General features: G+C 55.3%; 1 protein-coding gene, 1 long non-coding RNA gene and 1 pseudogene across 2 annotated transcripts; 2 read left to right on the top strand and 1 right to left on the bottom strand.

Annotated features, from left to right (window-relative positions):
* Window positions 1-685: 685 nt before the first annotated feature.
* Window positions 686-3,565, top strand: LOC112936839 (uncharacterized). Its single transcript, XM_066305144.1, has 5 exons — window positions 686-1,446; window positions 1,539-1,837; window positions 1,930-2,197; window positions 2,452-2,986; window positions 3,084-3,565. The coding sequence occupies exons 1-5, from the start codon at window positions 766-768 to the stop codon at window positions 3,389-3,391; spliced, it is 2,091 nt and encodes a 696-aa protein (XP_066161241.1). The 5' UTR covers window positions 686-765; the 3' UTR covers window positions 3,392-3,565.
* A 483-nt stretch (window positions 3,566-4,048) lies between these two features.
* LOC4350163 (probable carboxylesterase 18) lies at window positions 4,049-5,256 on the top strand (annotated as a pseudogene).
* Window positions 5,257-8,312: 3,056 nt separating this feature from the next.
* LOC107279308 (uncharacterized) lies at window positions 8,313-24,206 on the bottom strand. Its single transcript, XR_003239215.2, has 3 exons — window positions 23,956-24,206; window positions 22,878-22,934; window positions 8,313-8,642 (listed from the first exon to the last, which is right to left on the bottom strand). It is a non-coding gene; the product is annotated as an uncharacterized lncRNA (long non-coding RNA).
* Between the last annotated feature and the right edge of the window lie 992 nt (window positions 24,207-25,198).

The raw sequence follows: 25,198 nt of genomic DNA, 5'->3' as shown, positions 1-25,198 counted from the left end.
GAAGTCGAAGAAGAAAAATAATCCTTAGTTCGCTATTATCCTTGGTGGACTCCCTACTTTGAAGATCGTTATCGTTCAATTTATGTTTAGTGCGTCTGTAATTTTAATTTGAACTTTCTTGCACTTTTATTACCCGAATCTATTTGTAATGGCCTTGTAATTTTCATTTTGAACTGCACTGCACTTTTAATATCGTCATGTATTTGTATTGGTGGACTAATTTAAATTTCGAACTGCACTGCACTTGTAATATCGTAATATATGTGTCGTGGGCTTGTAATTTTAAATTGAAATGTACTGAACTATTCTTATCTGTATCTATGTGTGCTGGTACTGTAATTTTAAATTGAAATGGCATGCAAATTTGTTAATTGAATTATGTTGCATACATTTATTGTACTGTTACCATACGTGCATTGTACTAATGTGGTTTTTGATCTGCAGGTATGGCTGATCAAAATGATGGGCAGCTGATAGACAAGGAGATCGATAGGAACCATCGATCGCGACGTCTTAGTACAGGAACTTTCTGCAATGTGCTAAAGATGCGAGGACCGGATCAATATTGGCGTATTGATCCTCGTTGGGTTCCAAGGTGTGTGAAAATATATTGTTTTTACTAATACAAGGTGTTTATATTTTCATGTATTAATAACTTGCGCTCTGTCATGTTGTAGGCTGAGAGCAGCTGGGTTGTTGACATTTGCACGGTTGGTCGAGCCTTCACGTGCAAGGTCCGAACGAATCCACATTGACGCGGCGCTTATGAGTGCTCTTGTCGATAGATGGAGGCCTGAGACCCACACTTTCCACCACACAGTTGGAGAGATGGTGCCCACTCTGCAGGATGTGTCTTATTTGTTGGGGCTGCCGATAGCTGGGCCAGCAGTTGGCCCAACAATGGTGAATGCTGGATGGGCGGATGACCTTCTGGCCAGTTTTGGTGGTGTGCTGCCTGTTGCACTGGAGGATCTCACAGATGGGCACGGGCCTACGAAAAGTTGGTTGAATCAGTTTCGACAGGATGTCTTCCCTGATGACCAGGAGGAGTGGATCGTGCAGCGGCACTTAGTCGCTTACCTGTTGTGGTTGTTTGGATGGGTGATGTTCACGGGAACTCACGCTGACTCCGTGGACAAGCACTTCATCCACTTTGCGGAGCAGATTGCAGAGTTACCTATCGCGGAGATTCCACAGTACAGTTGGGGGTCGGCGGTACTTGCGGCGACATATGCCGAACTGTGTGATGCTTGCGTGAGGAACAGCAAGCAAAGTTCACTCCCTGGATGCCCGTTGCTACTTATGTTGTGGGCGCACGAGCGCTTCGACATTGGGAGGCCTCAGCTTGACTCGTACGCAAACTACGGTTTGCGAGAGATGTACAGGTCTGGTGTTGATGACATCGACGATCGTCCCACTATGGGATCCTTGTGGACACACCGTGAGGTAATTTTTGTTAAATTCGTTTATGTTATCATTATGAATACTAGTTCACAAACTTTCCTTATATGACTAATGAAAACTACTACTTGTTACAGCCGCAGTGGGTTAGCGGGACGACACGTCGTGTCTACACTCAGTTTGTAGCTGACTTTGATCAGCTTACGCCTGACCGTGTTCGGTGGACTCCCTACACTCAGCACGATGTCAATGATCGTGCACCGCACGGTCTCGCGGATCTTTGCACGCGAGATATGCAACTCTGGAGGACGACTTGTCACCTCGTGGTGGACGTGCACGTCGAGCCACACAATGTCCACAGGGTTCTCAAACAGTTGGGCATGTATCAGGACTTCCCTCCGAGAGATGGTCGTCCTTTGGCTGATAGTCTTCATAGGTTAGTTCACATCACAGTTGTTTAATCCTACATTTTTTAAAATAAATCACTGCACAACATTTTTTCTGATGTGTGAATTTGTTGTTGTGCAGGTACTCCAGAAAGGGGCTCGGGCTTTCCTACGAGCTAGTTATTGTGACCACGGTTCAGCCGACGGTACAAGAGTGGGAGCACGCAGCTGATAACTTGGCACTTCAGACACCTCCAGACGATGGGAGTTATTATGGAGCTTACCTTCGTTGGTACCGCAGTGTTACACGATGGAGGTGTTTTCCTCCACAAGGAGATAGCACCGTCCCCCACCAGGCAGCGATTACTGACACGTTTGCCCCTCAGCCTAGATCAGCTTACAACTCAATGGTACGTGTTTATTTGTGGAATTTGAGCAACTAGTTCAATATTTTTAAAAAGTTAGCAAGTAGTTCAGTATGTCTAATAAATGTGCAATTGGTTCACCTAGTTCCTTTTCTTACATAAATGTGGAACTAGTTCAGTATTTATAAATGATGTGCAACTGGTTCATTATTTCTAACAAATGTGCATCTTGTTAAATACTCTTAATAAATGTGCAACTGGTTAAATAATTTTAATTGCCTTGATTATTTGTGGAACAGGCGGAATTTGTTGAGCACGTTCACGTGGAGTCCGACACCCTGCTGCAAAGACTAGAGGCGAGACCTCCAGTCGTCAGGTCTGACGACGTGACGAGTGTCCTTCGCAACTTCCGTGCACGTGCTGCCGCACTACTACGTCGTGTCTCCTGTCGGAGCGCGGCAGATGTGGTGCAGACGTCGGGCCGACGGCCATCACCACCACTACCCCGACGTTCCAGCGTGGATCGGAGTGGTCCATCCTCTTCACGTCGCGGGTACGAAGCGGCCCACACATCTCACGGTCGTCCTTCCTTTCAGCACACCCCAGCACCGGAGTACACCAGGGGGTCAGCCGGATCAGGGGTACCCACGTCGAGCACGGCACCACCACGTCCGCAGGTATTCCAAACTCCGCCTTATGTTCACCCCTCGCAGGGAGCATCTGGGTCGGCACACTTCCCTTACATGCCAACGGGGGACAACGTGTTGAACAGACCAGCATGGGGACTTCATATCACTCCGCGTGCGCCAGAGCAGGGCCACACACAGCACACATGTAAGTCATTTTAAACAATAACACGCTTTAGTTTCTAATTATATGTATCGTTACTAACTACGCCATATTTTTTGGTTTCTCCCTCTTGTACAAACAGACGATGAGTACGGTTCGGCGTCGACGCATCACGGAGTGCCTGCTTACTCCCCTCGCACAGCATTCATTGAGGACTTCTTTTCCACTGATCCTCCCCAGGGGGAAGTAGGGATGGATTACTGGCACGCAGCACCTCAGGTCACACAGCCGACGCAGGAGACGGAGGCCGGTCAGGGGCCAGACGTGACACCACAGCAGGCAGCTAGAGATAGGCACCCCCCTGATAATTTGACATATCCCACTGAGCAGATTAGGCGTAGGAAGAAGGGAGGACCTAGCAAGCGTGCGAAGGGCACTGATCGTCCTTGACTTATCTATTTGTATTAAACTTTTAGTCATTTATGTTCTGTCCGTACTATTTGAGAAACACTTTACGATTAACTTAGTACTATCAGTACTATTTCATAAACTTCTTCGGATAATTACTCAGTAGCATACCCTTCGAATGAATCATGACAAATTATCATTCAAATATACAAATAATGAAACTAAATAATTCAAATATTTTAACCAACAAATAAATACTACAATTTCTGACCAAACATTATCAAAACCCTAAATCACATACATATAACATTACAAAAATATTTTCCTTTCTTACACACTAAAATAAATTACATATTATTAAAAAAAATAACTTATTACAAATAAATGGAGAACGCGACCCTGTCGAACTGTGGCAGTTCGACGGACATCCTGTCGAACTGCGGCAGTTCGACAGCCCAGCCTGTCGAACGGGGGCTGTTCGACAGCCCTGCCTGTCGAACGGGGGCTGTTCGACAGGTCCTGTCGAACGGCAGCCTTCCGATCTCGTCGCCAGTCGCGCTCTGGCCGTTCGATAGGCGCCCTATCGAACTGCACCCGTTCGACAGGGACCTATTTTCGCGATTTTCCCCGGTTGACCACTACTTTTGCGATTTTTCATAAAAATAATATTAATTCTCAAAAAAATTCAGCTCAGCGCGCTGTCCCGAATTCCGAAACGAGGCCATGCATTCGGATTCGGACAAGACGAAGAGGGTGGCGCCGCCGATGACGTGGCCGACGCGCCTGTTCGTCCTCGCCGTCGGCTGCGGCGCCGACGCCACCTGCCGCGTCGACGGCATCATCAGCTGCCGCCTCCTCGACCTCCTCGACCCGCCCGTGCCGCCCTCCGCCGCGCCCAGGGAGGGTGTCGCGACGCGGGACGTCGTCGTCGACCCGGCGATCCCGCTCCGTGCCCGCCTCTTCTACCCCTGCCGCCCCACCGGAGGCGAAGCCGGCGGTGGCGGTGGCGAAGCCGGTGCGACGAAGCCGCTGCCCGTCGTGGTGTTCTTCCACGGCGGCGGGTTCGCGTTCCTGTCCGCGGCGTCGCGGGCCTACGACGCCGCGTGCCGACGCATCGCCAGGTACGCCGGCGCGGCCGTGCTGTCCGTCGACTACCGCCGCTCGCCGGAGCACCGCTACCCGACACCCTACGACGACGGCCTCGCCGCGCTCCGCTTCCTCGACGACCCCAACAACCACCCCCTCGCCGCCGACGACGGCGACGTCCCGCCGCTCGACGTCGCCCGCCGCTTCGTCGCCGGGGACAGCGCGGGGGCCAATATCGCGCACCACGTCGCCCGCCGCTACGCCCTCGCCGCGCACACCTTCGCCAACCTCCGCCTCGCCGGCCTCATCGCCATCCAGCCATTCTTCGGCGGCGAGGAGCGCACCCCCGCCGAGCTCCGCCTCGTCGGCGCGCCCATCGTCTCCGTCCCGCGCACCGACTGGCTCTGGCGCGCGTTCCTCCCGCCCGGCGCCGACCGCACCCACGAGGCCGCGCACGCCGCCTCCCCCGCCGGCGCCGCCGGCATTGACTCCCCGGCGTTCCCTCCGGCCACGGTGGTGATCGGCGGCTACGACCCGCTCCAGGACTGGCAGCGCCGCTACTGCGAGACGCTCCGTGGCAAGGGGAAGGCGGTGCGCGTGCTGGATTACCCGACGCCATCCACGCCTTCTACATCTTCCCGGAGTTCGACGAGTCGCTCGACCTCATGCTCCGGATTAAGGACATCGTCGCCGCCGGCGGCAGCGGCAGCGGCGGCGAGCACTGACTTGTCGGCGTCGCGGTGCACGAGGACGAGCTCCTGTGGTTGGGGGTGAAGTGGTGATTGATTGGTGCTGCGTGATGTGGGAGTGGGTGATGACGTGGAATGATTAGGCAGCATGCCAGCCACGTGTGTCACTAGGCACTAACGACCTAAAGCCAATAGCAAGATGACGCCAATAGCAAGATGACGCGTGGAGTAGTCTTTGTTGCATAGTAGTACCCCGTATACCTCGTGTGTATGAATAATTTGTTAAAAAGTAGAGGTTGCCAATAAATATGATTTATTGTTTGTGAGTTGTGACAGATGAGGTAGTGATTTAAGTTTGAGTTTCGATTGTAACCATTATATAAAGAACTTCCCTCCATTACATGTTTTACTTTTTACTCCATCGGGGTGGTAATACTTGTAAATAAAATTAAAAAAACAAGGTTAAAAACAACTCTAACCGCTGTCTATTGTATTATTAAAACAATTTTAAAATAAGACACCACGTTCGCTGTGGAAATTAGAAATAACCACATTAAATAGAAAAAAGGGAAAGAAGAATTCTGATAGAAACACATTTAGAAATAATTGAAATTCAAAATGAAAAAAAATTAAAAGAATAGTCCATGTAGAACACAATTAGAGATTAATTGAAATTCGGAATAAAAAATTAAATAAAATTGGAGATTGGAAAAAATAAAATAAGAGTTCAAGTAATTTACAAACAACCAAAATTTAGAATAAAAAATAAATATTGAAAGAATAGTCCATATAAAACATAATATGAGATTAATTAAAATTCGAGATACAAAGTAAAATAAATTCCGAAATTTGAAAACGAAAAATAAGAGTTCAACTAGGAATAAAATTTTTAAATAACCAAAATTCAAAAAAAAAAGACTATTGAACATGAGTTTTTAAACGAATCAAACATGACTTGCTCACATATCTAGTTTTTGGAGGTTCACAGCATAAAAAAAAAATTGTTTGAGTGATAATTGTTCGAGCGGAAAAGGTTTCTCCAGTTCATGATTAATGCAAGAGAACGGTACGTTATGAAATGGGTTTTAGTAAACAGGAATATTAACCACCTGAGACATGCATATCGTGCAGATTTTTTTATGTATATGCATGAACCAATACACATCTTCAATGAAAAACGTAGAAAGATTGATAACCAGAATTCTAGCTTGAACAGATAGTCAGAAAGCATCAATCCATGATGACATAGCTACAGATCCACAAATTTGTATATGCACAATTCAGATCAAGAATCATCAGAATATAGGCTACAGTTTTCCTGGGTTGGCATGCAGTTTTCGAGGGCAATATAGGTCATCTGATTAATACAATCTTTTATGCCTTGCCTCCTAAACAAACATATTTTATGGCTTCACTTCTCTATTACATATGGCCATGTTGAACATCAAAAGACAAAACAGAACATTTGGCAAAGGCTAGATTTCAGTCACAATTTTTTTTACATGCCTAATAATGTCTAACTACAATGAAGCTGAGAAATCAAATTCGAAATGGGACATCCAGTTTTACACCAATGCCTATGATAAAATGAGCCATACATTCGTTGTCATTTTGATTGTGTTAGCACTTCATGACAATGCCTATGATAAAATGAACCAGATATCAAATAGTCGAAACCAAATCTATAATGTGTTAAAAAAAAAAACCTCCAGTCGGTGATGGGCTAGCTAATGGCTACATGAATCCTTCCTGTTGGGCTGGCCTGGGGTAGAGTTTCGGCCTGAAGCTGGGCCATAAGCGTAGCTGCTCAGCCGTCTCAACAAATTGGAATAAGTTCACCATCCTTCCCTTAACTTTACGTTGAGTTTGTATGACATCCCTAAACCCCAAAACCAGAAATGTTCACCCTTAAACTTTACAAAACCATGCAATTTCGGTCCCATGGCAGTATGGATATCTGGTTTGCTGACGTGGCATCCTACTCAGCAAAATAAAAAAATAAAAAATTGTGGGACCCACATGTAAGTCTCTTCCTTCTTCTCTCCTATCTTCTCTTCTCTTTTCTTCTTCTCTTCGCTTTTCTTCAACAATGTTGGCAGAGAGGGGAGACTTTCCCAACAAGGAAAAACAATGCGGTGCCGTTTTAGAAAAGGAAAGAAAACGGTCCCGCGAACAGATACGGTTCGTCATGCAAAACGAAACCGCGGACTGAGAAGAGAGTGAATTGGGCATAATTCACGACCAAAGGCAAATGAGGAAGATGTTTATCCTTTAAGTTCTGTTAGTGATTTTCAGAGCAAAGAGAATTCGAAAAAAATTCTTCCTAACAATTCCGATTATTAAATGCATTGCTAACTGGGGTTTTCTTCTGGTTAACTAAAGCAAATTCTTGAAGCCATTTATTAGTGATTTGAAACCTAAGGGAAGGGAAAATCCGAGTGTGACAGACAGGTGGCCGCCAAGCTCCGCCGCCTTGAGCGCCTCGCGACAGGAGGGGAAGGGGGAGAGGGGAGGGGAGAGGCGCGGCGATGGCGCCATGGCAAGCCTCACCGCCTGTGGGTCCCGTCATAGAGGGGGCGCAGCCGCCGCCGCCTCTGGATGACGACTTCGACCACCCTGATGAGGTGTCTCCCGACGCCGTCGTCTTCCTCTCGACAGGACGGCACTGTCCATCGCCATGCATGACTCTGCGGCCACGTCGAGGCACCTGCACAGGAGGAAAGGGAGCGGTTCGTTGGGTGCGGGTGCTGGTCCACGAGGGCGTGGTTGCTGGAGTCCGGCGCTGAGCACGACATTGTCGTCGCACTGGACGGTAAGGCGGAGGTGCCAATGCTGCGCTGCTTTTGATTCGATCACATTTACTGCTACTCGAGATCAAGATCTTGGTATTACTCATCGATTAATTAACTTGTAGTCAAGAGGGTGCGGTTGTTCGTCGGTCAGGAGCCCTGCAACATGGCGGAGGAAGAGATCCTCATTTGGTTTGTGCCGCTGCTCGCGCCGCCAACACCACCATCATCCGCGGCTGCGCCGCCGTGTTCACGTTACAGAGGCGCCTCCGGATGACGACTTGGACCGCCCCGCCGCCGCCGCCGCCGCCGCGTCGTGCACAGTGACGGACAGCGCCGGCCCGTCGCGAGGAAGGCGAGGGCGTCGGGAGACACCTCGTCAAGGCGTGTAGACCCCCATTTTTATAACAGGAATCACTCGTGTTAATAGTACCATTTCCCTGGATCAAGTAGTCTGGTACTCACGATTACATTGCTGAAATATCAAGTGCGCATACATAGATTGTCTAGCGCGAATTATTACATCATAGGCCCGCAGGCAGTCTTAGAACATAGGACCAAATGGTCCGGAATACATCCAAAAGCAGAAATAGATAAGCAGCGGAATCAAGGCAGCGGTGACACCATTGCCACAGGCAACGACCGTAACTAAGACCTACTAAGCGTCGCCATCTTCTTCACCCTCCTGGTAGTAAGCATATGGGTCATCCGAGACTTCATCACCGGCTTCTGATGGAATTTGTAAATAGCAAGAGTGAGTACCAACCGTACTCAGCAAGCCACCATAACAACGATGCATATGATAGAGGATATTCAATGAAAGGCTAATGGTTTATTTGCATAAAGCCAATTTTGCAATTCTTTTCATAAGCCTAAGACCTAGCATAAACTGATCAAGTTTTAACTCCATTGTTCATTAAACAGCGACGGTTCTGTCTACCATCCATTGTGTCCCAAGGATAGCTTCCCGCCACTGGTCGTAATGGTTTTCTGGGGTCTACCCCTTCTCGCCTCTTGAGAAGTTGATCCACAATTACAAAATCATCATGCATATCCCTTCCCTATCATATTAAGAAATTAGAGTCTAGCCAAGTGTAATACATGTCCCGGTGCTCAATAACCGCGAGCACGGCTATTCGAATAGATTGGTTTACTCATACTTCAGTGGATGTACACTTTACCCGTACTCCGCGACTTGCCTAACACATGAGCCTACGTCCCAACGAATGAGACTTGCCACGGCAAAGCCTTTCAACAACCTCACTTTGGCAGTACCCGCTCCATGAACTTGAGTCCTCATGCACTCTAGGCGTATACGGTTTCTAGCAGCGAGAGGAGTTCTGGCGCTCCCGGGATGGGAAAAACACATGCATTCCTACGTTGCTTCCTGTAGTTGAACCCAATCCATGCTGTCCTCTTTTGGTTATCTCCTTGTAGTCTTGTAGTCTTGACAAGTCAGTCTCTGGCCATCCGTATCGGGTATCCGCCATTTGGCCATCCGTTTCGGGTATCCGCCAGTAGACTGCTTGTTCGTCCACATCTGCTTGTTTCGGGTATGCAGGGATACTGCCTCCGCTCGGCTATCTACTCCGCTAGGTCTATACCCATTCGAGAAATACGGATGTACTGGGGTCGATTCATGCTTAACTTCATGGCTCGGTCCTTAACTGACCAGGGACGGCACTAGCCTTTACCGGACACCACCCAAGTCCTCCAGCCGCCTCAGTCGAAAACATTTGTTTAGTTTAATTTTCTTTCACAAATCATCTCATCATTATCATAGCAATGTGGCGCTCATGTCTCCACATGCCGTATGTCAATTACCTTCCCTAAGGTAATTGCCCAAGCATAAAGCATTTTGATAAATATGAATATGCATGAATCTAAATTAGCATGGGCTAAGCATTTGTCAAATATTGACTAAAGACACACGATATCATGGATTACAAAGATTATATGGTGATGGAGCGTGGGGCTCCTCACCGGGAGACCGCGCAGGCCCCCCTTTGCCGGTTCGGCCGGGGACTCAGGGAGAGATTCTAAGCTCTCTGTATGTGGAAGGCTCGCGAGACAGGAAACACACAAGACACGGGCGATGTATACAGGTTCGGGCCGCTGAGAAGCGTAATACCCTACTCCTGTGTTTTGGGAGATCTGTGTATGAAGGAGCTACAAAGTATCAGCCAGCCTCTCCCTTGTTCTGGGTTTCTAATCTGGAAAAGTCCAGTCCCCCCTCTCAGTGGGCAAGGTCCTCCTTTTATATCTTAAGGGGACACCACATGCACCATTTCTCTCTTTTTTGTGGGGACTTACCCCCCCCCTTTTCATAAATGGACGGAGATTTGTATAGTTGCCGTCCGAGTCACCTTCTGATGAGACGGCCCACAACTACCTCCACTTTCGCCGGGAGCAGGTGCGACGTGGAATCGTGGCTGTCTGCTGACGACATGACCGGTATCAGACCAGTCACGTCGGTCATTCTTGTCCACCACGTGTCAGCTTAGCAATCTACATGCTCGCCCTTCTTCACACAACATCTTGCCTGTAATGGTTAGGATGAAGCCTGGCATATATCTGACCAGGACTAACGTGCCATCTCTGGGAGGTAACACGCTAGCTCCAGCTGGGGACGAGCGCCTAGAAGCCCTCGTCCTGACGGGATGGGGCGAGGCGTGCGTCAGATCGCCTGTCGCCACCTAACCCGCGATCTGACCGGTCTGTGACTGGTCACAGACCGGATAAACGAGTGCACTGCACTGCGTTACATGCGGCGTGACACGCTCAGCCAAACCGCAATAAATGTGGTTAGGTGAGCCCCACTGTGCTCACCTAACCCATACGCGGAGCAAAAACCCACGAGGGGTCGGGGCGCCTCGGCCCTCGGGGCCGAGGGGGGTGCGGCCCGACCCCCTCGGGGGGACTAAGAGGAGGGCGAACGCATCACCCTCGGGCCCGACGTCCCTCGGGGGTACCAGGCCACGTGTGCGATTGTGTCTGCCTCAAACCTCTAGTCATGATACTCCTGATCCCATGTCACCGACAGTAGCCCCCGGCGTTATGCCAGGGCGATCGCCCTCTTTAAGGGAAACGGTCGGGCGTGACGCCACTCCTAAGACCTGGTGACAGGTGGGACCGGTCTCCACAATTGGGCAGAAACCCAACGGTCACAAACCACGCACATCGGCAATGGTAACTCGGCTGTCAACAATGAGCGGTCTCTTCAAGACTGCCACATTACTTGAGTAGCACACGAATCTGGACATGGCGATTCGTTTCGTCTGAAGATATGGTAACGTCGCTTCGGTCGGCGAGCGTAATTAACGCGCGCACGATATGATCTATCTCGACTGCCACAACCGCATATCCACCTCATGCGCCGCAAGCGGGCGAATGGGATTAGTGGGAGCGTGGGCGCGAGAAACGAGGGGGCGAAATAGTGGGCGCGAGAAGCGAGGAGCCGGGCACAGCGTTGGCAAGAGTATAAAGGCACTGAGGAAGGGATCTGTTTCCTTCCTTTCGCCATTATTCCCCTTGTCTTGCGCCCTAACTCCTTCTTTCCTGTGCCCTACCTTCGCCACACGCGCTCGCTCTTAATCTTCTCTTCCTCCGGCGCCATGGCACGGGGTTCCGCTCTGCTCGATGGTAGCGTGCTGCCGCCTTCCCGTATCGTGAGCGAGAGGCAGGCTGGGCTGTCGCGCCGCTTCATGCCGGAATCTGCCACCGGCCGGGAGATAGTCACGCTGGGCGAGGGACGCCCGGCGCCAGACTACCCGGGGCGGTCCGTCTTCTTTCTCCCCTTTGCAATGGCAGGGCTGGTTCCACCATTTTCTTCTTTCTTCATGGATGTTCTGGAGTTCTACGATCTCCAGATGGCGCACCTCACCCCCAACGCGGTGATGACATTGGCCATCTTCGCGCATCTGTGCGAGATGTTCATTGGGGTGCGCCCATCTCTTCGGCTGTTCCGGTGGTTCTTCACCGTGCAGTCGGTGTCGCCGCCATCGGTAGTCGGTGGCTGCTACTTCCAGCCACGGGGGCCGGTGCTGAACCGCTACATCCCCTGCGCCCTCCGCAAGAAGTGGGACGACTGGAAGAGCGACTGGTTCTACACTCCCCTCGCCGACGAAGCGCGCCTCCGACTTCCGAACCAGCCCCCGGCGCAGGCCTCCAGCTGGCGGGCGCCGGTAGATCTGGGGGATGGCTATGACGCCGTCCTCGACCGCCTGGCGGGCCTGCGATCCCAGGGGCTCACAGGGGCCATGGTGTACGGCGACTACCTCCGTCGTCGGATTGCGCCGCTCCAGCGATGCGCTCGGGGCGCCTGGGAGTACACCGGGTCCGAAGACTTCACGAGGACCCACCAGGGAGTGAGATGGGACTGGGCTCCTGAGGACTTCAAGATATTGGTCCAACGGGTGCTGAATCTCAACTCCGTAGAGGCGGCCCTCATTCCCCAAGGAATCCTCCCCCTCTGCAGCGATCCAGACCGCGCCTCCATCCTGACCATTATGATGGCGGTCGGGGCCTCAGAGGAGCGAGCTCCAAAGGGCCACGACGGCGCAGGCGGGAGCCGCAGGGGGGAACAATCTACCCCGAGAGGGGGTCGTGCTTCTGGGTCCCGCGACAGGGGCCCGGGGAGCAGCCGCCCTGCCGACGCCCGGGGGAAGAGGAAGCAGGGAGGAACACCTCCCCCATCTCCTCCCCGAGGGGGCGGGGCGGCGCGTGCCAGTAACAGGCGCCCGGAGGGGGCCGCGCCAACATCGCAGCCCGAGGGGGAGCGCAAGAAGAAGCGGCCCCGTAAGATGTGGGAGACAGAACCATCTCGGGGAAACCTCATTTCCCCTCCAAAGTGGTCGTTTAACCGACCCCCTCGCAGGTTCGTCTCTCACCCATCGTGGCTGTATTCATTCTCTCAACGCGAGTTTTCACTCACCCATCTTGTTCGTCTTCTGGTTTTTTCTTTTGTTTCAGCGAGATCCCGTCGCGTCCCTCCCGCCATTCCAAGTCCGGCCAGTCTGAGGCCGAGGATCCGGCGGCCGCAGAGGCCCTCAGGCGGGAATCTGACCGGCGAGAGGCCGCGGATCGCCTACGGGAAGCCGAGGAGGCCGCCCAGGAGGCCGCCCGGGCTCGCCAGGCCGAGGAAACCGCTCGGGAGGAGGCCGGATTTCGCCAGGACGAGGCGATGGCGACTTCCGAGGCAGCTCGCGACGAGGCCGCGGGCGCGTCGCTTGGGCCCACTCCCTCAGGCGACACTCAGGCGACAACTTCCGGGGCAGCTGGCGACGAGGCCGCGGGCGCGTCGCTTGGGCCTACTCCCTCGGGCGACGCTCAGGACCAACCGGGTCCGGGGGACATCCCCGAGTCCGGCACTTCCATCGGCGGCCCGAGCCGCGTGGCATCCTCTCCAAGGCGGCTCTTCCCCACGCCTTCTATCGCCCTACTGAACGCAGAGCCCCTTCTGCAGGCCTTGGCCGCCGCAAACACCACGGTGTTGGATGGGTTAAGTGCCCAGGTGGAGGTCCTGCAGGCAGAGCGGGCGGAGCTCGACGCCGCGTGGGCGCGTGTCGAAGAGGGGCGACGCTCGGTGGAGGCCATGGTGGAGGTGGGCCGTAAGGCTCACCGCCAGCACGTCTCGGAGCTTGAAACTCGTAAGAAGGTGCTGGCGGAGATCGCCAAGGAAGTGGAGGAGGAGCGGGGGGCTGCCCTCATTGCCACCACCGTGATGAACGAGGCGCAGGACACCCTCCGCCTTCAATACGGGAGCTGGGAGGCGGAGCTAGGGAAGAAGCTCGACGCCGCCCAGGGGGTGCTTGACGCTGCCGCTGCCCGAGAACAGCGGGCGGCGGAGACCGAAGCGGCGTCCCGGCGGCGCAAAGAGGCCCTTGAGGCGCGCGCCATGGCGCTGGAAGAGCGCGCCTGCGTCGTGGAGAGGGATCTGGCGGACCGCGAGGCCGCGAGCAACGCTGGCGGCGCACGAGGCTGCCTGCGCCGAAGAAGAGTTCACGCTCCGCCTCCGCGAGGACGCGCTCACCGAACGGGAGCGAGCTCTCGAGGGGGCCGAGGCCGCGGCGCAACAGCTGGCGGTCAACCTGTCCCTCCGCGAGGCAGCGCAGGAGGAGCAGGCACGCCGCAATCTGGAAGGTGCCCGCGCCGAGAGGGCCGTACTGAACCAACGGGCCGCTGAGCTCGAGGCGCGGGCGAAGGAGCTGGACGCGAGGGCGCGCAGCGGCGGGGCGGCCACGGGCGAAAGCGACTTAGCCGCCCGCCTCGCAGCTGCCGAACGCACCATCGCCGATCTGCAGGGCGCGCTGGACTCGTCCGCCGGGGAGGTCGAAGCCCTCCGCTTGGCAGGCGAGGTAGGGCCCGGCATGCTTTGGGACGCCGTCTCCCGCCTAGATTGCGCCGGTCGGCAAGTGGGCCTCTGGAGAGGGAGGACCGTAAAGTACGCCGCCAACCAGGGAGGCCTCGCCCAGCGCCTCTCGAAGATGGCCGGGGCTCTCCAACGGCTCCCCGAGGAGCTCGAGAAGACAATTAAGTCATCTTCGAGGAACCTCGCCCAAGGAGCGGTGGAGCTCGTCCTGGCGAGTTACCAGGCCAGGGACCCCAATTTCTCTCCATGGATGGCGCTGGATGAGTTACCTCCTGGGACCGAGGACCGCGCGCGCGCGCAGGTCCGGGATGCCGCCGACCATATCGTCGACAGCTTCGAGGGCTCGGCCCCTCGGCTTGCGTTCGCCCCCAACTCCGACGAGGAGGGCAATGCCGGTGGTGCAGACGACAGTGACGTCGAGGCCGGCGATCCGGGCGCATCGGACTGAGCCCCCAGACCCCCGCCATTCTTCAGTTTTTTCTTCTTTTCTTTCTTCTAAGGCCTTCGGGCCTCTTTTTTGTATAGATCAACTTAATCTGTAATCAAAAATGAAGAAATTTTTGTGTTAATTTCATCTTGCTGTGAGTATGAGATGAGGATGATCTGTGCCGTGGTCCTTTTGTGTCTTAGCTTGAATAAGGGCTTGTGCCCAGGTTCTGGTCCTCAAAAGGCGCGGGTCGGGGCTAGTGCCTGGGGAGATCCACATGTCGAGACTGGCCAGGCCGGGAACGTGGTGACCGAGGGTTATGGGTGACCCGATTGTGGGTTTTTGCCGATTCCCCCCCGGAGTTCACCACGCCTCGGGGCACGGCTCGGTTCTGGGCCCCGTTTGGCGATTTTAGCCGACCCGAGCCCCCGAGGGCAGGATTGAGCACGAGTGACCTATTTCAAGTCAAGATTCTTCAAAATGAAAAAACAGCACAGATACAGCCTTTAGGAAATTGAAACTGCTTTTATAGAAATTCAGATATAAGAGAAATAAGAATATGCATATGTTGTAGCCCCCGGCCAACCCTGCACGCCCGAGGGGGGTGCGGGGTTGGCGCGAGCCCGAAACCTGACACCCGACCCCCCCCCTCAGGGGTAGAAGCGACGAAGGTGTTCGATGTTCCACGGGTTAGGCAGCTCAGTGCCGTCGCCCGTGGCCAGCCGTATGGAGCCCGGCCGGGGGACGCCGACCACTCGATACGGACCCTCCCACATTGGTGAAAGCTTGCTCAATCCAGCACGCGTTTGGACGCGGCGTAGGACGAGGTCGTCGACGCAGAGTGATCGGGCCCGGACGTGGCGCTGATTTTAGCGCCGCAGGCTCTGCTGGTAGCACGCGGCTCGGAGGGCCGCGCGCCGCCTTCGCTCTTCCAAGTAGTCGAGGTCATCTCTGCGAAGCTGATTTTGATCAGCCTCGCAATACATGGTAGCCCGAGGAGACCTCAGGGTGAGCTCGGATGGGAGAACCGCTTCCGCGCCGTAGACGAGGAAGAAAGGCGTTTCCCCGGTTGCTCGGCTTGGTGTAGTTCGGTTTGCCCAGAGCACCGCTGGCAACTCCTCGATCCATGAATCGCCGTGCTTCTTGAGTATGTTGAAGGTCTTGGTTTTAAGGCCTTTGAGGATTTCCGCATTGGCGCGCTCCACTTGGCCATTGCTTCTGGGGTGGGCAGGTGAGGCGAAGCAGAGCTTGATGCCCATGTCTTCGCAGTAGTCGCCGAAGAGTTCACTAGTGAATTGGGTGCCATTATCCGTAATAATACGGTTAGGCACTCCAAACCGGGCCGTGATGCCCTTAATGAATTTAAGTGCGGAGTGCTTATCGATCTTGACGACCGGATAAGCCTCGGGCCACTTAGTGAACCTGTCGATCGCGACATACAGATACTCAAACCCGCCCGGGGCCCGCCTAAACGGTCCTAGGATATCGAGTCCCCAGACAGCAAATGGCCACGAAAGTGGTATGGTCTGCAGGGCCTGGGCTGGCTGATGGATTTGCTTGGCGTGGAATTGACACGCTCTACATCGCCGGACCAGGTCGACCGCATCATTAAGAGCTGTCGGCCAATAGAAACCCTGGCGAAAAGCTTTACCAACCAAGGTGCGCGAGGCGGAGTGGGCTCCGCATTCGCCTTCATGGATATCGGCAAGAAGCACAACGCCTTGTTCCCGAGGAATGCACTTCAGGAGGATTCCATTAGCCGCGCGCCAATAGAGGGTCCCTTCTACCAGCACGTAGCGTTTGGAGATGCGATGGACGCGTTCACTCCCTTCGCGGTCCTCGGGTAGAGTCTTATCTGTGAGGTATGCTTGGATCTCGGCGATCCAAGCAATCAATCTAAGGGAGTTGGGAGCACTCCCCTCGGGTCCCGAGGCCTGGACTCCGACAGGCCTCGGGGGCCGGTCAGGCGCATCCGTCTCCCCTAAGGGGTCGGGTCGCGCCGACGGCTGGGCAAGCCTTTCTTCAAAGGCGCCCGGTGGGGTCTGGGCTCGCGAGGACGCGAGCCGTGAGAGTTCGTCGGCAATCATGTTATCCCGTCTGGGCACATGCCGAAGCTCAATCCCGTCAAAATGGCGCTCCATACGCCGTACTTGGCGCACGTAGGCGTCCATCTGCGGGTCAGAGCACCGGTACTCCTTACAGACTTGGTTAACGACCAGCTGGGAGTCGCCTAACACCAGGAGGCGGCGGATCCCCAGTCCAGCTGCCACTCTTAGTCCGGCAAGGAGTCCCTCGTATTCTGCCATATTATTGGTCGCTCGAAAGTCGAGGCGGACCAAGTATCTGAGGACGTCTCCGCTCGGAGAGGTCAACGTGACCCCCGCACCGGCGCCCTGAAGAGACAGGGAGCCGTCGAACTGCATCACCCAGTGGGCGGTGTGAGGCAGCTGCGAGGGGTCCGTGCTGGCCTCGGGGATCGAGACGGGCTCGGGAGCCGGGGTCCACTCTGCCACAAAATCGGCGAGGGCCTGGCTCTTGATAGCGTGGCGTGGTTCAAAGTGCAAATCGAACTCAGAAAGTTCGATTGCCCATTTCACCACCCGTCCTGTACCCTCTCGATTATGCAAGATTTGACCGAGGGGGTAAGACGTAACTACTGTGACCCGATGCGCCTGGAAATAATGGTGCAGTTTCCTCGAGGCCATCAGAATAGCGTAAAGCATCTTCTGGGCCTGAGGGTATCGGGTTTTGGCGTCCCGGAGGGCCTCACTAACAAAGTAGACGGGCCGCTGCACCTTTCGGTGGGGCCGATCTTCTTCGCTAGGGGCCGCATCCCTGGGGCACTCTTCGTCCAAGCAGCCTCGCGGGGCGCACTTATCTTCTGTGCTGATGACCTCGGGGTCGGAGGATAACAGGGGCGGCCTTCCCACAGTGGCTTCGGGGCCGTCCTGGGGGTCGGGGGTTCCTGGCGTCGTCGGAAAAGCGGGCAAAGGGCCAACTCCGGTCGTCAGGGGCCTTAGGCCTCCGTTCGGCTCGGGGGCCTCTTCTCCCTGCTCTTTCCCGGGTCGGGTCAGCACAGGGTTAGCCTCGGGGTCGAAGGGCGATAGGTGCGGCCTTCCCACAGTGGCCTCAGGGCCTTCCTGGGGGTCGGGGGCTCCTAGCACCGTCTGACAAGCGGGCAGAGGGCCAACTCCGGTCGTCGGGGGCCTTGGGCCACCGTTCGGCTCGGGAGCCTCTCCTCCCTGCTCTCTCCCGGGCCAAGTCGGCACAGGGTGGGGAAGCGTGAAATGAGAATTGTTCTCATCGCGCTCCACAACCAATGTCGCACTAACTACTTGCGGGGTCGCCGCTAAGTAGAGTAACAAGGGCTCGTCTGGCTCCGGGGCGACCAGAACTGGGGGAGAGCTTAGATACGCCTTCAACTGGGTGAGGGCATTTTCGGCTTCCTCCGTCCAGGTAAACGGTCCGGAGCGTTTGAGAAGCTTAAATAAGGGTAACGCCTTCTCTCCCAGCCTCGATATGAACCGACTTAGGGCGGCCATGCAACCGGTGACGCATTGCACATCCCTAAGTTTGCTGGGGGGCGCATCCGCTCTATAGCCCGTATCTTCTCAGGGTTGGCCTCAATGCCTCGGGCAGAGACCAAGAACCCTAGAAGCTTGCCCGTAGGTACACCGAACACACACTTATCGGGGTTTAGTTTTATGCGGGCGGAGCGGAGACTCTCAAAAGTTTCCGCTAGATCTGAGAGTAACATTTCCTGGTTGCGCGTCTTTACAACCAAGTCATCGACATAAGCCTCAACATTACGTCCTAATTGGTTACCCAAAGAAATTCGAGTAGTACGTTGAAAAGTAGGACCTGCATTCTTTAACCCGAAGGGCATTGTCGTATAACAATAGGTTCCTATGGGGGTAATGAACGCAGTTTTTTCCTCATCCTCCCTAGCCATGCGAATCTGATGGTAACCAGAGTATGCATCTAGAAAACACAAAAGGTCGCACCCCGCAGTGGAGTCGACAATCTGATCTATGCGAGGCAGGGGGTAAGGATCCTTAGGACATGCCTTGTTAAGGTCGGTGTAGTCGATGCACATCCGAAGCTTGCCGTTCGCCTTGGGAACAACCACCGGGTTCGCCAGCCACTCCGGATGGATGACCTCACGGATGAATCCGGCTTCCAGAAGTCGCGCCACCTCCTCGCGGATGAAGGCTTGACGTTCCGGGGCCTGCCGCCGCACTTTCTGCCGGACCGGCCTTGCGCCCGGCCGCACGGCGAGACGGTGCTCAATCACCTCCCTGGGGACCCCGGGCATATCCGTCGGTCTCCATGCGAAGACGTCAGCGTTTGCCCGCAGGAAGGAGACGAGCGCGTCTTCCTATTTGCCGTCCAGAAGACCACCGATCCATGTGGTCTTGGACGGGCCGTCGCCCAGGGCAACCTCCTTGACCGGGACCTCGTCGCCTGTGATCATCCGTTGCCTCGGGGTGGCGGGGGCGGAAGCGCCAAGCCTCTCTTCGCCACCCTCGGGCTTGGATGTAGCGGCGAGGTGGTCCGCGCGCTGCTCCAGACAAGCGAGCGCGACTTTGAGGTCGCCATGGACAGAGATGGGGCCACCGGGGCCCGGCATCTTCATCTGTAGGTAGGCGTAGTGGACCGCCGCCATGAACTTCACCAACGCGGGCCTCCCCAGGACCGCGTTGTAGGGCAGACTGAGGTCCGCCACATCGAAGTTCACCCGCTCCGTGCGGAAGTTGGCGGATCCACCGAAGGTGACCGGTAGGTCGATGTGACCTAACGGCCACGTGTGCCCCGGCGTCACACCGATAATTGGCTGGGACGGCCGGAGCACCATCCCCGGGGCCTTGATGGCGTCAAAGGCCGCAGGGGAAAGGATGTTGAGGGCCGCTCCCCCATCAATGAGGACACGCCCCAACTTCACGTTGCAAACGGTGGGAGAAACCACCATCGCAATCTGCCCTCCCCGGGCAACGCACGGTGGGTGGTCGGTCTGGTCGAAGGTGAGGGCAACCTCCGACCACCGCGCCCGACACGTCGCCTCATGAGTAGGGGCCGCGGCCAGAAGCTCTCGCTTCATGGCCTTGAAGCTCCGGCGAGAAACGTGAGCACACCCTCCCCCATCGACGGTGGCAATGGTGGCCCCAGGCTCTTGGAAACCTAGGTCATCATCGCCGTCATCGATGTCCTCGGCGGGGGCCTTCTGCTTGGCCTCACTTCGCCGATTACCGGAAGGAACCGCCGGGGATTTGCCCTCTCGGCGCTCCTGCCTCCTCTCCTCCTCCCACTTCCTCGTCCGCTCAGCCAAACTTTTGACTGCACGGCAGTCCGCGAGGTCGTGAAGGGAAGTGTTGTGGACGGTGCACCACTTGCCGGTTGGGCGCTCCCTGTTGGGAGCGCCGGCCTCGTTCTTTTTGCCTCCCGCAGGCCTCCCCTTTCGGGTGGCCCGCGAAGCGCCCTCGACGGCGAGGACATGACCCTCGTCGTCGGTATGGGCTGACCTCTTCTTCCTCCTCCTGTCACGCCGCCCTATCTGAGCGGCGGATCCGGGGGTGGCCGAAGCTGCCACACCGGAACCGAAGGGGTTCCAGGTCCATGCCTCCTCCTTACGAGCCACTCGGTCCGCGAGCTGAAAAAGCTCCGCGGTAGTCTGGGGCTCCTTGGAGGCGATCTTTTCAAGCATGCGGTTGTGCCGCACACCCCCCCTGAACGCGTAAATCACCGCGTGCGCAGGGATGCATGGTATGGTGTTGCGGACTTGACAGAACCGCTGAATGTACGAGCGAAGTGACTCATCATCCCTTCGCTGTACTGCGTGCAAGTCCGCTTCCTCACCTGGGCGCGGATATGTGCCTTGGAAGTTCATGGTGAACTGTTGGCACAAATCCTCCCAAGAGTGGACAGACGCGGGTGGCAAGTTCATTAGCCAACCCCGCGCTTGTCCTTTCAGGGCCATGCGAAAGAAATTCGCCATGACCCTGTCGTCACCCCCGGCGGCCTCGATCCCGGTCGTGTAGACCTGGAGAAACTCGGTGGGGTTGACGCTCCCGTCATATTTTTCGGCGATGGTGGGCCGGCACCTTGGGGGCCAACGGACATTCCGAAGGCTCGCCACAAAGGCTCTACAGCCGACACCACCAACCGGGGGCACGGAGGGCTGATCCCCGCGTCCGTGGTGACGGACATTCCGAAGACACCACCAACCGGGGGCACGGAGGGCTGATCCCCGCGTCCGTGGTGAGGTGACACTCCGGACGAGGAGGCGCCCTCCGTTGCGTGGGGAGCACGTCGGCCATTACGCCGGCGCTCGATACTGATGCGAGCATCCGGTTCCCCACGCAGATCTTCCCGGGTCGGAGGCGTTGACGAAGGAGTGGCGGTCGAATGGCGAACAGCGGCTGCCGCTCGCCGCGCCCTCCGTCTTGACGATGCGGAGCCGGTGGTAGCAGCACCAGAGGCCTTGGTGGCGGAGGACCGCCCACCAGCATCTAGGCGCTGCCGTGCAGTCATGACCAATTTGGCCACATCGTCCAGCCAACGTTGGGCTGGAGACTCCGGGTCATGGGCGATGGGCGGGTGACGTAGGAGCGCGCCCGCAGCTTGGAGCGCGCCCTGGGGCGTGCTGCCGTCGCCGTAGACGAGGAGGCGACGCTCCCCATCTCGCCGCCCTTCTCCACCTCCTGTGGGTGTCGAAGTCGCGGATCCTTCGGCCCTCTCGAGCGCCTTCTCCCGCCTAGGACTTTGGCGTGGAGGGGGCGGTGGAGTACGAGCTCGACGGCGTGGGTTTGGCTCCCCGTCGTCACCGCTCATACTCGGGGAGAGGTCGTGCGCCTTTGCTGGCTCGGCCATTGGGCTGAACAAGAAAAGCTTGGCGCACACGAAAGAGTGCGAGAGCTCAGAAAATCCCTCGCAGAGCCCCCTACCTGGCGCGCCAGATGACGGAGCGTGGGGCTCCTCACCGGGAGACCGCGCAGGCCCCCCTTTGCCGGTTCGGCCGGGGACTCAGGGAGAGATTCTAAGCTCTCTGTATGTGGAAGGCTCGCGAGACAGGAAACACACAAGACACGGGCGATGTATACAGGTTCGGGCCACTGAGAAGCGTAATACCCTACTCCTGTGTTTTGGGAGATCTGTGTATGAAGGAGCTACAAAGTATCAGCCAGCCTCTCCCTTGTTCTGGGTTTCTAATCTGGAAAAGTCCAGTCCCCCCTCTCAGTGGGCAAGTTCCTCCTTTTATATCTTAAGGGGACACCACATGCACCATTTCTCTCTTTTTTGTGGGGACTTACCCCCCCTTTTCATAAATGGACGGAGATTTGTATAGTTGCCGTCCGAGTCACCTTCTGATGAGACGGCCCACAACTACCTCCACTTTCGCCGGGAGCAGGTGCGACGTGGAATCGTGGCTGTCTGCTGACAACATGACCGGTATCAGACCAGTCACGACGGTCATTCTTGTCCACCACGTGTCAGCTTAGCAATCTACATGCTCGCCCTTCTTCACACAACATCTTGCCTGTAATGGTTAGGATGAAGCCTGGCATATATCTGACCAGGACTAACGTGCCATCTCTGGGAGGTAACACGCTAGCTCCAGCTGGGGACGAGCGCCTAGAAGCCCTCGTCCTGACAGGATGGGGCGAGGCGTGCGTCAGATCGCCTGTCGCCACCTAACCCGCGATCTGACCGGTCTGTGACTGGTCACAGACCGGATAAACGAGTGCACTGCACTGCGTTACATGCGGCGTGACACGCTCAGCCAAACCGCAATAAATGTGGTTAGGTGAGCCCCACTGTGCTCACCTAACCCATACGCGGAGCAAAAACCCACGAGGGGTCGGGGCGCCTCGGCCCTCGGGGCCGAGGGGGGTGCGGCCCGACCCCCTCGGGGGGACTAAGAGGAGGGCGAACGCATCACCCTCGGGCCCGACGTCCCTCGGGGGTACCAGGCCACGTGTGCGATTGTGTCTGCCTCAAACCTCTAGTCATGATACTCCTGATCCCATGTCACCGACATATGGATAATCAATATCAAAGGTATGGCATATAACAAAGTAGGATATTCACATATAAATAGCATGCAAACTTTATTTAAATCAAAATAAGTTCGCAATAGGTCCAACATGCTCAAAGATTAGTGATGACTTGCCTTGCTCACAGATTTGCTGACCCGGATCTTTGATTAACTCAGCAACTCCTTCGGAATCTAAATTTACGTGCGAAAGATTTGATTTGAATTCAATTAGAATTCAAATAAAATCACCAAAAATTCAAACAGTACAAATTAAATTGATAAAGTGGTACCAATAGTTAGATCTTGATTTTAGATAAATTTAGGTTCAAGTTTCATTCGAATCCGAGTTAAAATGAGTGAGTTATGCTAGTTTAAAGATTCAAATTTGAATTAATTCCAATAATTGTGAAACAGTACTGTTCATAATTGATTTATTTTTATTGCAGCGTTAACAGTAAGTGGTAGTGACTGACAGGTAGGTCCACTCTTATTTTCTTTTCTTTATCTTTATTCTACTAAGGGAAATGTGATGTGCTACTGACAGGTGGGTCCGGCCCCCTGTTGACTGAGGTCAAGCCGGTCATATAATTGCCGGTGGGTCCCCTCTGTCATGGACACAAAATCTATAATTAAGTTTTCTTAGATTTTAATAACAGGGACCCCACATGTCATTGAGTGGGCTAATAACCATTAGGGAGAGCATTACTGTGTGCTAATTACATGTGGGCCCCACACGGTTTCTCTCTCTCTCGTTCCTTTCTTTTTTTCCCCGTCGTCTTCTACCTCTCGCCAGGCAGAGGCAGCCGCGCCATGCGCCTAGCGCGCACGCCGGGACGGCGCGAGGCCGGCACAGAGGCGGCCGGGGAGGATGAGGCGAATCTCCGGTGACCTCCCGCCGGCAGCCACGGCGCACGACGGCGCGGGGGCGAGCGGCGCGGCATGGCCGCCATGGCCGAGCTCCGGGGTGCAAGGGGATAGGGCGGTAGGGCTAGGTTCCAACCAAATTGATGGGTGCGAAAGCTTCTACAGTGTATGGTGATTCCATTTTTCCTAACAAGATGGAAGGGAAAGCCTCCGGGATAGCATGTCCACGGGGACCTCGCCGGCGGCGGAACAGCAGCCGGGCCGGCACGGCCATGGGTGCTAATCGCTAAAATAGGAACCGAGGCTAGCTAATAGTAGGGTAGAGGACGCTACGGACGCGAGGGCTCACCGTGGGATGGCGAGTCGGCGAAACGCGGCGTCGCGGTGGGGAGGCGGTAAGGAAGCAGAGGATGCCGACGGCGGCGAGCGCGCAGCCGTTCGTCAGCAGGTCCTCGAGTTCCAGCAGCACCCGGCGTTGATCCAAGGCAGCAGCAGCAGTAGAGGCGTCCCGAGCCACGGTTCCCGCAGTCAGCTACGCCGGCTTCGGCTCCAACCAGTGATGATGAAACATGCTCACAAGGTGTTCGATGAAATGTATTCGAGGAAAAGGCAGATAAGGATGGAGTTTTTAGGGGGCTTGGCTTGGGGATAAGCCAGGATGGCGTGGAGGATAAGATCGGCAGCTGGTGCACTCAATGGCTGTCTATACGGCCTAGATTAGGGAGGTTGACGCGGCTATGTTTCCTGCTCCTTTTCCATTAAAGTTCTGTAGTAGATCATTGCATCTATGACCCCTATACTGTGTGTTCTAGCTCTAGCTAGAGAGGAAGGCTCCGTTTTACCCATCGTACACAAGGAAGGGCGCTAGTAATCATTAGTTGTGGATGAGGCGGCGGACGTGGCCACGGCAGCGCGCCTATCCACTCGGTTCGCTCCCCAACCCTTGGAGTGGAAGGTTCGTGAGGATGGCGTCTTGACCGGGGTCCGATCGCGGGCCCGCCTGGCGTGGCGCGGCGTCACGGATGCGACGGCAATGACGCGCGCACATGGGCGACGGCAGAGTGGCGGCTCGGTGAGAGGGGGATTTCCGGCTGTAGGGCGGTTGGATAGGGTTTAGGGGTGATGTGGGGTGGCGTCACGGCCGTTACCTATCGGCTCCGAGACGATGGGCGACGTGACGTTGTTGACGCGCGCTCCCGTGGCGGCGCGGCTTTGGCGCGGGTTTCCGGCGGCTCGGTCGGCGGCGGGGCCCACGCGCGAGTGTGGCGCGGTGCGGCGCGTGGTTACGCGGTGCACGGGCAAGGAGGGCGCGCGCGCGTGCACGGGGAGGCGGATGCTGCGCTGGGTGTTTGGCCGGGTTAGACCCGAGTCGAACACCTGGCGCACAATGAACAGTGCCAGGCTGTAAATTTAGGGTTTTGATTGATTTTATAAATTGAGGAAAGAGGGCTATTTCAATTTATATTTTCACCAATGCATTTTAACGACAATATGCAGTATTCAAATGTGAATTTTGTTCAAAATTAATATTGTCCAAAAATTTTAAATTGTACTATACCTTTTATGATTTCCTATACTTTTGGGATTTCGGT

This window comes from Oryza sativa, chromosome 11, assembly GCF_034140825.1.
Source record: "Oryza sativa Japonica Group chromosome 11, ASM3414082v1".
NCBI lineage: Eukaryota > Viridiplantae > Streptophyta > Magnoliopsida > Poales > Poaceae > Oryza > Oryza sativa.
The sequence above is the reverse complement of the archived record's forward strand: the minus strand, read 5'-3'. Positions and strand labels throughout refer to the sequence as shown.

What these genes read in the sequence shown, in the direction of transcription:
- LOC112936839 (XM_066305144.1), top strand. Translation starts at nt 766, where the DNA reads ATGAGTGCTCTTGTCGATAGATGGAGGCCTGAGACCCACACTTTCCAC. An exon ending in GATCAGCTTACAACTCAATG is followed by an intron (nt 2,198 to 2,451) that starts GTACGTGTTTAT and finishes TTTGTGGAACAG; the next exon opens with GCGGAATTTGTTGAGCACGT. An exon ending in GGGCCACACACAGCACACAT is followed by an intron (nt 2,987 to 3,083) that starts GTAAGTCATTTT and finishes TTGTACAAACAG; the next exon opens with ACGATGAGTACGGTTCGGCG.